At 49.2% G+C, this 14,743-nt stretch overlaps 1 protein-coding gene across 1 annotated transcript in view; it reads left to right on the top strand.

Moving 5' to 3' along the window:
- Positions 1-14,743, top strand: part of LOC132378136 (uncharacterized) — a 56,296-nt gene that overhangs the window by 25,583 nt on the left and 15,970 nt on the right. The window contains exons 11-14 of the mRNA XM_059944873.1: positions 2,838-3,001; positions 8,744-8,894; positions 9,482-9,555; positions 10,367-10,489. Of these exons, the coding sequence (XP_059800856.1) occupies positions 2,838-3,001; positions 8,744-8,894; positions 9,482-9,555; positions 10,367-10,489 (512 nt within the window). The remainder of the gene's footprint in view (positions 1-2,837; positions 3,002-8,743; positions 8,895-9,481; positions 9,556-10,366; positions 10,490-14,743) is intronic.

The following is a 14,743-nucleotide window of genomic DNA, read 5'->3' as shown; positions in this document are numbered from 1 at the left end:
GATGGGACGGTGTGGAGGGAGATTCACTCTGTGTCTGACCCCGGGAGTGTGTGATGGGACGGTGTGGAGGGAGATTCACTCTGTGTCTGACCCCGGGAGTGTGTGATGGGACGGTGTGGAGGGAGATTCACTCTGTGTCTGACCCCGGGAGTGTGTGATGGGACGGTGTGGAGGGAGATTCACTCTGTGTCTGACCCCGGGAGTGTGTGATGGGACGGTGTGGAGGGAGATTCACTCTGTGTCTGACCCCGGGAGAGAGTGATGGGACGGTGTGGAGGGAGATTCACTCTGTGTCTGACCCCGGGAGAGAGTGATGGGACGGTGTGGAGGGAGCTTCACCCTGTGTCTGACCCCGGGAGTGTGTGATGGGACGGTGTGATGGGAGATTCACTCTGTGTCTGACCCCGGGAGTGTGTGATGGGACGGTGTGGAGGGACATTCACTCTGTGTCTGACCCCGGGAGTGTGTGATGGGACGGTGTGGAGGGACATTCACTCTGTGTCTGACCCCGGGAGTGTGTGATGGGACGGTGTGGAGGGAGATTCACTCTGTGTCTGACCCCGGGAGTGTGTGATGGGACAGTGTGGAGGGAGATTCACTCTGTGTTCTGACCCCGGGAGTGTGTGATGGGACAGTGTGGAGGGAGCTTCACTCTATGTCTGACCCCGGGAGTGTGTGATGGGACAGTGTGGAGGGAGATTCACTCTGTGTCTGACCCCGGGAGTGTGTGATGGGACGGTGTGGAGGGAGATTCTCTCTGTGTCTGACCCCGGGAGTGCGTGATGGGACGGTGTGGAGGGAATTTCACTCTCTGTCTGACCCTGGGAGTGTGTGATGGGACGGTGTGGAGGGAGATTCACTCTGTGTCTGACCCCGGGAGTGTGTGATGGGACGGTGTGGAGGGAGCTTCACTCTGTGTTTGACCCCGGGAGAGTGTGATGAGACGGTGTGGAGGGAGATTCACTCTGTGTCTGACCCCAGGAGTGTGTGATGGGACGGTGTGGAAGGAGATTCACTCTGTGTCTGACCCCGGGAGTGTGTGATGGGACGGTGTGGAGGGAGCTTCACCCTGTGTCTGACCCCGGGAGTGTGTGATGGGACGGTGTGGAGGGAGATTCACTCTGTGTCTGACCCCGGGAGTGTGTGATGGGACGGTGTGGAGGGAGCTTCACTCTGTGTTTGACCCCGGGAGAGTGTGATGAGACGGTGTGGAGGGAGATTCACTCTGTGTCTGACCCCAGGAGTGTGTGATGGGACGGTGTGGAAGGAGATTCACTCTGTGTCTGACCCCGGGAATGTGTGATGGGACGGTGTGGAGGGAGCTTCACCCTGTGTCTGACCCCGGGAGTGTGTGATGGGATGGTGTGTAGGGAGTGTGTGATGGGACAGTGTGGAGGGAGTGTGTGATGGGACAGTGTGGAGGGAGATTCACTCTGTGTCTGACCCCGGGAGTGTGTGATGGGACGGTGTGGAGGGAGATTCTCTCTGTGTCTGACCCCGGGAGTGCGTGATGGGACGGTGTGGAGGGAATTTCACTCTCTGTCTGACCCTGGGAGTGTGTGATGGGACGGTGTGGAGGGAGATTCACTCTGTGTCTGACCCCGGGAGTGTGTGATGGGACGGTGTGGAGGGAGCTTCACTCTGTGTCTGACCCCGGGAGTGTGTGATGGGATGGTGTGTAGGGAGTGTGTGATGGGACAGTGTGGAGGGAGATTCACTCTGTGTCTGACCCCGGGAGTGTGTGATGGGACGGTGTGGAGGGAGCTTCACTCTGTGTTTGACCCCGGGAGAGTGTGATGAGACGGTGTGGAGGGAGATTCACTCTGTGTCTGACCCCGGGAGTGTGTGATGGGACGGTGTGGAAGGAGATTCACTCTGTGTCTGACCCCGGGAGTGTGTGATGGGACGGTGTGGAGGGAGCTTCACCCTGTGTCTGACCCCGGGAGTGTGTGATGGGATGGTGTGTAGGGAGTGTGTGATGGGACAGTGTGGAGGGAGATTCACTCTGTGTCTGACCCCGGGAGTGTGTGATGGGATGGTGTGGACGGAGTTTCTCTCTGTGTCTGACCCCGGGAGTGTGTGATGGGACGGTGTGGAGGGAGATTCACTCTGTGTTTGACCCCGGGAGAGTGTGATGGGACGGTGTGGAGGGAGATTCACTCTGTGTCTGACCCCGGGAGTGTGTGGTGGGACGGTGTGGAGGGAGTGTGTGATGGGACAGTTGTGAGAGGGTGTGTGTGATGGGACGGTGTGGAGGGAGTGTGTGATGGGACGGTGTGGAGGGAGTGTGTGATGGGACAGTGTGGAGGGAGTGTGTGATGGGACAGTTGTGAGAGGGTGTGTGTGATGGGATGATGTGGAGGGAGTATGTGATGGGACGGTGTGGAGGGAGATTCATTCCGTGTCTGACCTTGGGAGTGTGTGATGGGAAGGTGTGGAGGGAGATACACTCTGTGTCTGACCCCGGGAGTGTGTGATGGGACAGTGTGGAGGGAGTGTGTGATGGGACAGTGTGGAGGGAGTGTGTGATGGGACAGTTGTGAGAGGGTGTGTGTGATGGGACAGTGCGGAGGGAGTTTCACTCTGTGTCTGACCTCGGGAGTATGTGATGGGACGGTGTGGAGGGAGTGTGTGATGGGACGGTGTGGAGGGAGATTCACTCTGTACTGTCTCTTTTCTGGGAGTGTTGGATAATACAAATTTGCCTGTGTACTATCTCTCGCTGCCTTGTGGACCTGCTGCTCACTCTGTGGTTCTGTACAACAGATTGGCATTTATAAACAATCAGATGGACGGTGTTATATTCTGCTGATCACGTTGTTTCCCTCTCTCTCTAGAGCCTGAATCGAGCGTGGAATATGACGATTCTGTGCAGAAGAGTGCTTCAGAGGGTTTGCTGCCAATGATCTTGCCCCTAAGTTCTTCGATGAGTTTGTTGTCTACCGTCAGTGAGATTGAACTGAGTGCAGGGGAAGCGTCCCCCATGCACACACTGCTCAAGGTACCCCCGGCAAGAGTGTCATTGCACAGGCTCATTACAACAGGAAGCAGGAAGTGGCCCTTCAGTCCATCTTGTTTATGCTCAGCACAATATCCCTTCGCCTACAGATGGTCACTATTCCCCCATTCCTTACCGTTCGTGTGTCTGCCTAATGACCTCGTAAAAACCGTTGTTGTATCTGACTCTGCCCCCATCCCTGCTAACCTGTTCCAGGCAGCCACCAGCCTCTCTGTAAGCAAATTGTCTACTAATCTCCATTAAACATCCCCCCCGCCTCACCTTGAAATTATTCGGTCATCATGGGTCCTGTCGTATGACGTGGGCGATCATGGTCTTGCCATGACCGTGATCATTGTTGGCAGACCTTTCTGCAGAAGTGGTTTGCCATTGCCGCCTTCTGGGCAGTGTCTTGACCAGACGGGTGATCCTAGCCATTATCAAAACTCTTCAGAGATTGTCTGCCTGGTGTCAGTGGTCACATCACCGGAACTTGTGATCTGCCCCGGCTGCACATACGACCGTCCACCACCGGCTCCCATGGCTTCTCGTGACCCTGATTGGGGGCTGAACAGGTGCTACACCTTGCCCTAGGGTGAGCTGCAGATTCACTCTTCACTATTTCTACTCTGACTAGAAGACTATGTCTAGTCTTCTCTTAATCGGATATATTTTGCACATTTCTCCTTAGCTTCCAACACTGTAAAAGAGCTTGCAGATTCCTAAAAAACTCTTCCCCTCTCAGTGTAACCCCCTGGGTCGCCTCAGGCTCGCTCAGCTCGTTCTCGTCTAGGGGGAGTAGCCTTCGGCCCCGCCAGACTGGGTAATCAGCTGGTGTGGATGCTGTGTGATGTCCCCGCCTCGCCCAAAAACAGACAGTACACCATATGCGATTAAATGAGTACAATTTATAAAGGTTACTATAACTAAGTGATTAATAACGATACAGTATAAATGAAGAAAAAAATAAAGAAAAGGCGCCAAACTTATCAAAGTCCAAACCACTTTGTGCACAGCCGTTGGAGCTCAATTACTGAAGTCTTCTGGCCACCATTCGATCCCCTCCGAGCTCCTTGCCTCACAGCTCAGGACCTCCCAAAGTGGTCAACCAAGCACATCTATCTTCGTCTCCTCTCCTCGGAGTACCTCCTGGCCTCGGACCCCCGCTTGGGGTCCGTTCCTCGCCCAGCTTACAGCATCGCGTCCTCTCTCTCACCCCCTCGCGCCGATCTGCCCAAAAGCCCGCCAACAATAGCTTACAGACTCAGAAGAAAGAACAACATTAATCCCAATTGGTTTACAAAGGAATACAATTCTCATTATCAGTAAATTTTAACCCAAACAAGCTTCCAGCACTCTCTCACAACAAAGAAGCATTCCTGCTTTTAACAAAACAAAGAAGCCATTTTGATTAACATACACAGTAACAAAGAAAAAGAAGAAACCCCCTTTACACGTGTGAGGTGGTTCAGTTTGGTAGGTCAAATATGATGGCACAATATAGTATTAATTGTAAGACACTTGTCAGTGTAGAGGATCAGAGGGATCTTGGGGTCCGAGTCCTAAGCTGCTGCACAGGTTGACTCTGTGGTTAAGAAGGTGTATGGTGTATTGGTCAAGGACACCGAGGCAGTGTGTTGTGTTCTTGAGCAAGGCACTTAACCACACACTGCTCCAGTCCACCCAGCTGAAAATGGGTACCAGCAACTGTAACAGGATCCATGAATGACAAACTGTGCAAATAACGAGAGCGTGAAACTACAGGAGAAAGAGTCCATGAAGTGAGACCATCGGCCGTGGAAATAGAATGAGAGTACTCATCCCCTTTTGTCCAAGAGCCTGATGGTTGAGGGGTAGTAACTGTTCCTGAACCGTGTGGTGTGAGTCCTGAGGCTCCTGTACCATCTACCTGATGGCAGCAGTGAGGAGAGAGCGTGGTCTGGGTGGTGAGGGTCTCTGATGCTGGTTGCTGATGACAGCAGTGAGGAGAGAGCGTGGTCTGGGTGGTGGGGGTCTCTGATGCTGGATGCTGATGACAGCAGTGAGGAGAGAGCGTGGTCTGGGTGGTGAGGGTCTCTGATGGTGGATGCTGATGACAATGGTGAGGAGAGAGCGTGAGGTGAGGGTCTCTGATGGTGGATGCTGATGACAATGGTGAGGAGAGAGCGTGGTCTGGGTGGTGAGGAGGGTCCTAAGCTGTGAGTCGAGGAGTTCGGAGAGGATCGAATGGTGGCCAGAAGACTTCAGAAATTGAGCTCCAATGGTTGTGCACGAAGTGGTTTGGACTTTGATAAGTTTGGCACCTTTTCTTTAATTTTCTCTTCATATATACTGTATCGTTATTAATCACTTAGTTATAGTAACCTTTATAAATTGTACTCATTTAATCGCATATGGTGTACTGTTTGTTTTTGGGTGAGGCGGGGACCTCACACAGCATCCACACAGCTGATTACCCAGTTTGGCGGGGCCGAAGGCTGCTCCCCCTAGACGAGAACGAGCTGAGCGAGCCTGAGGCGACCCAGGGGGTTACATATGTGTTGCTCAGGATTTCTAGGATCTGTCAAATTTTTTGTGTTTATTTATTAGTATTATTGTCTCTCTATCTATCTATTCTATCTGTTAATCTACCCATCCATTCATCTGTCTATCCATCTATCTATCTGTCCATCTGTCTATTTACTCTGTCTGTATATCTATCTATCTCTCTGATCTACCTATCTGTCTTCAGTCCATCTATCGTCTTTTTGTTTATCTATCTATCTTCCTATCCTTTCTGTCAATCTATCTATTGATCTCTGTCTGTCTATCTATCCTTTCTGTCTATCTGTCTGTCTATTTCTCTGTCTCTTTATCTATCTATCGTTTCTATATTTGCTTTTCATTGCTTCTAATGCATTCCCTTATAAGACCATAAGACATAGGAGAATTAGGTCATTTGGCCCATTGAGTCTGTTGTGCCATTCAATCATGGCTGATCCTTTTTTTCTCTCCTTCTCAACCCCATTTCCCGGCCTTCTCCCCGTAACCTTTGATGCCGTGTCCAAACAAGAGCTAACAAGCTCTGCCTTAAATACACCCAATGACCTGGCCTCCACAGCTGAACGTGACAACAGGTTCCACAAATTACCGAGTACTCCATCACCTTGTCCTTAACATTTGTCTCTAACATCTTCCCAACCACCGAGTTCAGGCTAACTGGTCTATAACTTCCTTTCTGCTGCCTCCCTTCTTTCTTAAAGAGTGGAGTGACATTTGCAATTTTCCAGTCCTCTGGCACCATGTCAGAGTCCAATGATTTTTGAAGGATCATTGCTAATGCCACCACAATCTCTAATGCTACCTCTTTCAGAAGCCTAGGGTGCAGTTCCTCTGGTCCGGGTGACATGTACTTTTAGGTCTTTCAGCTTTTTGAGCTCCTTCTCTCTCATAACAGTAACTGCACTCACTTCTCTTCCTTCATACACTACAATATCAGGCACACTGTTAGTGTTATCCACAGTGAAGACTGATGTGAGATACTCATTTAGTTCATCAGCCATCTCCTTGCCACCGTTATTATTTCTCCTGCCTCAATTTCTAGCAGTCCTATATCCAATCTCATTTCTCTTTATTTTTTATATACTTGATAAAGCTTTTACTATCCACTTTCATATTATTTGCTAGCTTGTTTTCAAATTTCATCTTTTCCCTTCTGATGATTATTTTAGTTGCTCTCTGCAGGTTTTTAAAAACATCCCATCCTCTATCTTCTCACTAACTTTTGCTTTGTTGTATGCCCTTTCTTTTGCTTTTACAATAGCTTTGACTACCCTTGTCGGCTACGGTTGTAGTATTTTACCGTTAGAGTATTTCTTCATTTTTGGAATACACATGTCCTGCACCTTCCTCATTTTTCAAAAACACACCCCATTGCTGCTCTGCTGACATCCCTGCCAGCAGCTCCTTCCCATTTACTTTGGCCAGCTCCTCCCTCGCTCATACTACTGTAATTTCCTTTACTTCACTGAAATACTGCTATCTCAGACTTCACTTTCTCCCTAACAAATTTTTAGTCGAATGCAATCATATCGTGATCACTGGCTCCTAAGGGGTTCTTTTACCTTAAACTGCCTAATCCCCTCCAGTTCATTACATAACAGCCAATCCAGTATAGCTGATCCCCCAGTAGGCTCAACAACAAACTGCTCTAAAAAGCCACCTCGTAGGTATCCAACAAACTCACTCTCTTGAGATCCGTTACCAACCAGATTTTCTGAATTGATCTACATTTTAAAATCTCCCATGACTACCATAATATTGCCCTTTTGACTCGCCTTCTCTATTTCCTGTTGTAATCTGTGGTCCACCTCCCAGCCTGTAGATAACTGCCTTTTACCCTTGCAGTTTCTTAACTCAACTCACAAGGATCTTCCGATCCTATCTCACATCTTTCTACTGATTTGATGCCATTCTTTACCAGTAGAGCCAAACCTCCCCCTTTGCCTATCTTCCTATCCCTCCGATACAATGTGTAACCTTGGCATTCAGCTCCCAACTACAATCATCCTTCAGCCATGATTCAGTGATGGCCACAACATCATACCTGACAAGCTGTAATAGTGCAACAAGATCATCCACCTTATTCTACTGTGAATGCCCACAGGGAAATGAATCTCGGGGTTTTATACGGCAACATATATGTACAGTAGATAGATAGATAGATACTTTATTCATCCCCAAGGGGAAATTCAACATTTTTCTAGTGTCCCATACTCTTATTGTAGCAAAACTAATTACATACAGTATTTAACTCGGTATAAATATGATATGCATCTAAAATCGCCCTCCCAAAAAGCATTAATAAATAGCTTTTAAAAAGTTCTTAAATAGTTTACTAAAGTGCATTGAGTGGTAACTTAAAGCTCAGTCCTAACCCCGGCACTTTAACATGTCTTGCCCTTGGTGGTTGAATTGTAGAGCCGAATGGCGTTGGGGAGTAATGATCTCTTCATCCAGTCTGAGGAGCATTGCATTGACAGCAACCTGCCGCTGAAGCTGCTTCTCCGTCTCTGGATGGTGCTGTGCAGAGGATGTTCAGGGTTTTCCATGATTGACCGTAGCCTACTCAGCGCCCTCCGCTCTGCCACCGATGTCATACTCTCCAGTTCTCCACAACAGAGCCCACCTTCCTTACCAGCTTATTAAGACGTGAGGCGTCCCTCTTCTTAATGCTGCCTCCCCAGCACGCCACCACAAAGAAGAGGGCGCTCTCCACAACTGACCAATAGAACATCTTCAGCATCTCACTACAAACATTGAATGACGCCAGCCTTCTGAGGAAGTACAGTCGACTCTGTGCTTTCCTGCACAGGGCATCAGTGTTGGCAGTCCAGTCTAGCTTCTCGTCTAACTGCACTCCCAGATACTTGTAGGTCTTAACCTGCTCCACACATTCTCCATTAATGATCACTAGCTCCATATGAGGCCGAGGTCTCCTAAAGTCCACCACCATCTCCTTGGTCTTGGTGATATTGAGACGCAGGTAGTTTGAGTTGCACCATATTACAAAGTCCTGTATCAGTTTCCTATACTCTTCCTCCTGACTTTGATAATAAATTTGCTTTGAACTTTGAAGGGCAGTGTACCATAAACCACCTTCTCCACCCTGTCAACTTGTGATTATTTAATTGTATGTAAACCATTGAATGATCTGGATTTGTGTCTGCTCTACCCCCACCCCACCCCGTCCTGGGAATGCGGCAGTTGCCCAGGACTCAAGTCTCCTTGACAGAGAGCAGGCTATCAGAAAACCTGAGAAAGCAGCTTCACATCAGCCGAGCGGTCGTGGCGATCAACAGGCTGCAGCCGTGCACCAAGGCTAACTTGGCTGACAGCACTGAGGTGGTCAGAAGAGGTAGGACTGCCCTGCACACAGGAGCAGAATTAGGCCATTCAGCCCATCATTTCTTCCCTGCCATTCCATCGTGATTGATTTGTTAACCCTCTCAACCTCTTCTCCTGCCGTATCCCTGTAACCTTTGATATTCTTACTAATCAAGAACCCGTCCAACTCCAGTTTAAATTGACCCAATGACTTGGGCTCCACAGCTGTCTGTGGCAATGAATTCCACAGATTCGCCACCCCATAAAGAAATCCCTCCTCATCTCTGTGTTTAGGGATGTCCTACTCTGAGTCTGATTCAGAGGCAGGGGTTCGATCCCCACCACTTTCTGTAGAGTTTTGTAGGCTCTAAACGTGACCAGGTGAGTTTCCTCTGGGAACTCCAGTGTCCTCGCACGTTCTGAAGATGTACGGGTTACGGTTAGTGAGTTGTGGGTGCCGCGTTGGTGCTGGAAATGTGGCGATACTCGAGGCCTGCCCCCAGCACGTTCCTCGCCGGTTTAATCTGACACAAGCGATGCTTCAATGTACATGTGACAATAAAGCTGATCGTTAATGCTGAAGCTGATCGAGTTTGTTTTCGTCTTGCCCTTTGATAGGTCTGAAAATTGACAGATTCTTGACTGCGAACAAGCTACTGACCCAACAACAGATGGCCTTCCCATTAAACTCGGTAATGTCTCTGGAGGGGCCAGGACAACCCCTGGGCACAGTGATACTTTCAGTGAGGGATGACCCCACCAGCTCCCTCATCGTGGGCACTGGCTTAACGGGACACAGCGGTCTATTCCGAGACCTTTAGAGGGAGAGAGGCTTGATACTGAGGGAGAGTCACACTGTGGGAGGGGTGGTACTGAGGGAGGGTCACACTGTGGGAGGGGTGGTACTGAGGGAGAGTCACACTGTGGGGGGGTGGTACTGAGGGAGGGTCACACTGTGGGAGGGGTGGTACTGAGGGAGAGTCACACTGCGGGAGGGGTAGTACTGAGGGAGGGTCACACCGTGGGAGGGGCGGTACTGAGGGAGGCTCACACCGTGGGAGGGGCGGTACTGAGGGAGGCTCACACCATGGGAGGGGCAGTACCGAGGGAGGCTCACACCATGGGAGGGGCGGTATCGAGGGAGGCTCACACCATGGGAGGGGTGGGACTGAGGGAGGGCCCCTCTGTGGGAGGGGCGGTACTGATTCAGTGTTCATGGTGACAGCATAGAATTGTTGCATGCGGTAACTTACGGTCCTGAAGCCCCTCCCAAATGGTAGTAATGAGAAGAGGGCATGTTCCTGATGTGAGGGTCCTTCGTGATGGATGCCACCTTCTTGAAACATTCAGATTGTTTGGCGGGATGGGTGTGAGGATGAACATTCCCCTGGGGTGGGGTATCAGCGTCTCAAAATAAAGGTCAGCCCAGTCAGTTCTCCCCCCATTGCATGTGTGATTAGAGTGTGGCAGCTTTCTAAGATGTGTTTTTGCATTTTTGTTTAGAATGAATTAAACCAGCTGCTGTTCCTGAATATTTATAAGAATAAGTTGCTTCTCCAAGGAAAGAAGAGAAAGAGAAATAAAAAAGGCCCAAGATCGAAGATGACTATCCCGGAGTATTTTCAGGTGAGCTGGGGTCCATGTGTCTCCTACTGAAGCCCCAACAACACAGCAACTGACAACAGCCAGTTCACCTTTCCTCTGCCCAGGCCCTGTGCTCCGAAGCACTGGGACCTGCACTGGCACTGGATTCCCTGCTGATCCCCACTGGCACTGGGATCTCCACTGGCCTTCACTGATGCAGGAATCCATGTTGATCCTCACTGGCACTGGGTTGAACATCAACCCTCACTGGCATCATTGGTCCTCACTGGCGCACAGTGTCAAGCTGATCCACACTGGCATCTGGTGCCATACTGATTTACACTGTGACCCAGTGGCAACAGATCCACACCGGGAACCAGTGCAGGAACCCATGGAAACCTCACTGAATCCCAGTACAGAGACACACTGTGCCACAGTGGTTCCCAGTGCAGGGACACGGTGAGTCACACTTTGCCACAAAGAGTCCCAATGGTTTGTTTGATATTTGGGCAGTAACAGGCCCTCCATCCCAGTGAGCTGTGACCATGCCACCAATTTACCTACTATCCCGTATGCCTTTGAAATGTGGGAGGAAACCAGAGCCCCAGGAGGAAACCACCTGAACGTACAAACTCCTGACAGGCGGTGGCAGAATTGAACCCAGGTCACTGGCGCTGTAATTGTGTTCCGCCAACCGTGATAGGCAAGCCCACTTCGGTGAGGGTTGTTGATGAAGTCGTGCACACGCTGGGGAAAGGGGAACTGGTGGGTGCAGCATCAATGGAACATGAGTGCTCAGAGTGAGCAATGTGCTGGTCTGCATAACAGGTGGACAGGCTAACAGGGAACAGAGTACAGGTGTAAGTCAAATCAAGACAAGTCGCTTTTTATTGGCATTTCGACCATAAACTGCTGGTACAGTGCACAGTAAAAATGAAACAACGTTCCTCCAGGACCCTGGTGCTACATGAAACAACACAAAACTACACTAGACTATGTGAGACAGCACAAGGCTACACTAGACTACGTAAAACAACACAAAAACTACACTAGACTACAGACCTGCACAGGACTACATAAAGTGCACAAAACAGTGCAGGGCAGTACAATAATTAATAAATAAATAAATAATAAACAAGACAATAGGCACAGTAGAGGACAAATTTCAATATAATAATAAATGATGTAGATGTCAGTCTAGACTCTGAGTATTGAGGAGTCTGATAGCTTGGGGAAAGAAACTGTTACATAGTCTGGTTGTGAGAACCCGAATGCTTCGGTACCTTTTCCCAGACGGCAGGAGGGAGAAGAGTTTGTATGAGGGGTGCATGGGGTCCTTCATAATGCTGTTTGCTTTGCGGATGCAGCGTGTAGTGTAAATGTCTGTAATGGTGGGAAGAGAGACCACGATGATCTTCTCAGCTGACCTCACTATCCGCGGCAGAGTTTTGCGATTCGAGATGGTGCGATTCAGCTGCTCAGGATGCTCTCGATACATCCTCTGTAGAATGTGGTGAGGATGGGATGTGGAAGATGGACTCTCCTCAGCCTTCGCAGAAAGTAGAGACGCTGCTGGGCTTTCTTTGCTATGGAGCTGGTTTTGAGGGACCAGGTGAACACCAAGAAATTTGGTGCTCCTAACGATCTCTACCCAGGAGCTGTCGGTGTTCAGAGTCCATAGTGCTCAGAGTGTAGAGGGAATGTGCTGGTCTGGATAACAGCTGGACAGGCCAACAGGGAACAGAGTGCGGGCGTATGTCCATAAGACATCGGAGCAGAATTAGGCCAATTGCCACATCAAGTCTGCTCTATCATTCCATCATGGCTGATTTATTATCCCTCTCAACCCCATTCTCCTGCCATCTCCCCATAACCTTTGAAACCCTTACCAGTCAAGAATCTTATCAACCTCTGTTTTAAATATATCCAATGACTTGGCCTCCACAGTTGCCTGTGGCAATGAATTCCACAGATTTACCATCTTTTGTCTGATGAAAATTCTCTTCATCTCTGTTTTAAAGAGACATCTTTGTATTCTGAGGCTCTGGCCTCTGGTCGTAGACTCTCTCACTGTTGGAATCATATAGGAATCATATAGGAATCATATAGCTTTCATCTGCCATTGGCCCACCGAACTTCAGGAAACCCCCTTGCAGCGTCCCTTCCTCATTGTTATCTGCCCCCCCCCCCAGTCTCACTCACCTTGGTCACCTTTCTTACCCCACTGCCCTCCCTCCCCCCGCCTGCTCCTGCTCATTGCCTCTCCCCACACCCAGCCTGTGTCTCACCTGTCTCCCTTCCTCTCTGTTCCACCCACTTACCCCCCACCATCCCAGTCTTGAAACGTTAACCACCCCTCTCCTCCCACACCCCGTCCCCACGGGACCTGCTTGATCTGCTGAGCTCCTTCAGCAGTCTGTGTGTTGCCCCAGGCCTCAGTGTCTGCAGCCTCCAAGCCCAGTTATTACATAGGACAGTACAGAACAGGAACAGGCCCTTCAGCCCACAACGTTGTGCTGGACCCAATAAATTAGTCATCAAATGGCCAGCTAAACCAATCCCTTCTGCCTGCACAATGTCCACATCCGTCCATTTTCCTCACTTTCATGTGCCTCTCTAAAGAGACGGTTATGTATCTGCCTCTCCAATCTCTGTGTGAAAACCCCGTCTCTCACACCTCCTTTGAAATGACCTCTGGTATTGGACATTTCAACCCTGGAAGAAAGATACTGTCTGCCTACTCTATCTATGTCTCTCATAATCTCTTAAACCTCTCTCAGGTCTCCCCTCAGCCTCCGCCACTCCAGAGAAAACAGCCCAAGTTTGCCCAGCCTCTCATGATAGCAAATGCCCCCCAATCCAGGCAGCGTCCTGGTAAAACTCTTCAGCCCCCGAAATCGTGACTAATTGTCCGTTTCCATAAATGCAGCATGACCTGCTGAGTTTGTCCAGCATTTTGTGTGTGTTGCTTAGAACGGGGAAGACGTGATCTGAGTGACTCTAACCATGGAATGATTGTTGGTGCCAGATGGGGTGGTTTGAGTATCTCAGAAACTGCTGAACTCCTGAAATTTTTATGCACAACAGTCTCTAGAGTTTACAGAGAATGGTGTGAAAAACAAAAAAAAATCCAGTGAGCGGCAGTCCTGTGGATGACAATGCCTCATTAAGGCAGAGGAGAACGGCCAGACTGGTTCAAGCTGACAGGAAGGTGACAGTAACCCAAATAACCAGACGTTACAACGGTGGTGTGCAGAAGAGCATCTCTGAATGTACAACACATTGAACTTTGATATGGATGGACTACAGAAGACCACACCAGGCTCCTGAAATAATTGACCATTGAGTGCATGTTGTAAAATATGTTGCTTTGTGACAGCAGTCATGGAAAAATTACTAAAAATTACAAAAACAATATATTAAAAATAGTGCAACAAGAGAGCAATATACTGAGGTAGTGTTTACTCGTGTTAACTCCAAACTGATTCCATTTGTGCTCTCAGCTTTATCGATTGATCGATCTGTCTATTTGTCCATCAATCTATCTGGATATCTATCAAAGGTTCCAAGGTCCATTTCTTATCGAAGTGCACAACTCTGAAAGTCTTCTTCTCCAGATAGCCACGAAACCAAGAAAAAACGGAACGGTGGCACGATTGTCAGCCCCCAAATACCCCCCTCCCCGCACAAAAAAACAAAGAAAAACAGAAAAGGCACCTCAACCCCAGAACACCTCCCCCGCAGACAAAAAATTAGAAAGATTGGGCGAAAAACACAGAAATCAGAAAACCCATAAGACTGAAAAAGAGTCCACATCCAAAATGCAGAAAATCTCGGTGACATTCTCCCCTTTCCGTCGCAGAGGGATCTCTCCCTCTCCAAAGCAGAGTGATCCCACCAGTGATAAAAAGGCAGTCTTCTCTGTCTGTAGCAGAACGATCTCACCAGTGACAAAAAGATAGTCTCCCCGCTCTGTAGCAGAATGATCTCACCAGTGATAAAAAGATAGTCTCCCCTCTCCGTAGCAGAGCGATCCCGCAGGCAATCAGCCCACGTTTCAAACTCCCCCGTCACTTTAATCAATGCAAGGTTACCGCACGCTGCCTCTGTCTCCCGGAATCCCTTCGGAGACTGAAACTATCTCCCAACTGCAAATCACAGGCTCCAACAACTCCAGAATCACATTAAAAATTAAAAACAAATGTGAAAGACATAAAATAAATGAAATATATTGTTTCATAATCCATCCAGAGATGTCAACCGAAGGAGCATTGTACCCAGGTGTCATCTTGACCG

The sequence above is a fragment of the Hypanus sabinus genome, chromosome 19 (genome assembly GCF_030144855.1).
Source record: "Hypanus sabinus isolate sHypSab1 chromosome 19, sHypSab1.hap1, whole genome shotgun sequence".
Taxonomy (NCBI): Eukaryota; Metazoa; Chordata; class Chondrichthyes; order Myliobatiformes; family Dasyatidae; genus Hypanus; species Hypanus sabinus.
Note: the sequence above shows the minus strand (reverse complement) of the source record. Positions and strands in the feature narration are given on the sequence as shown.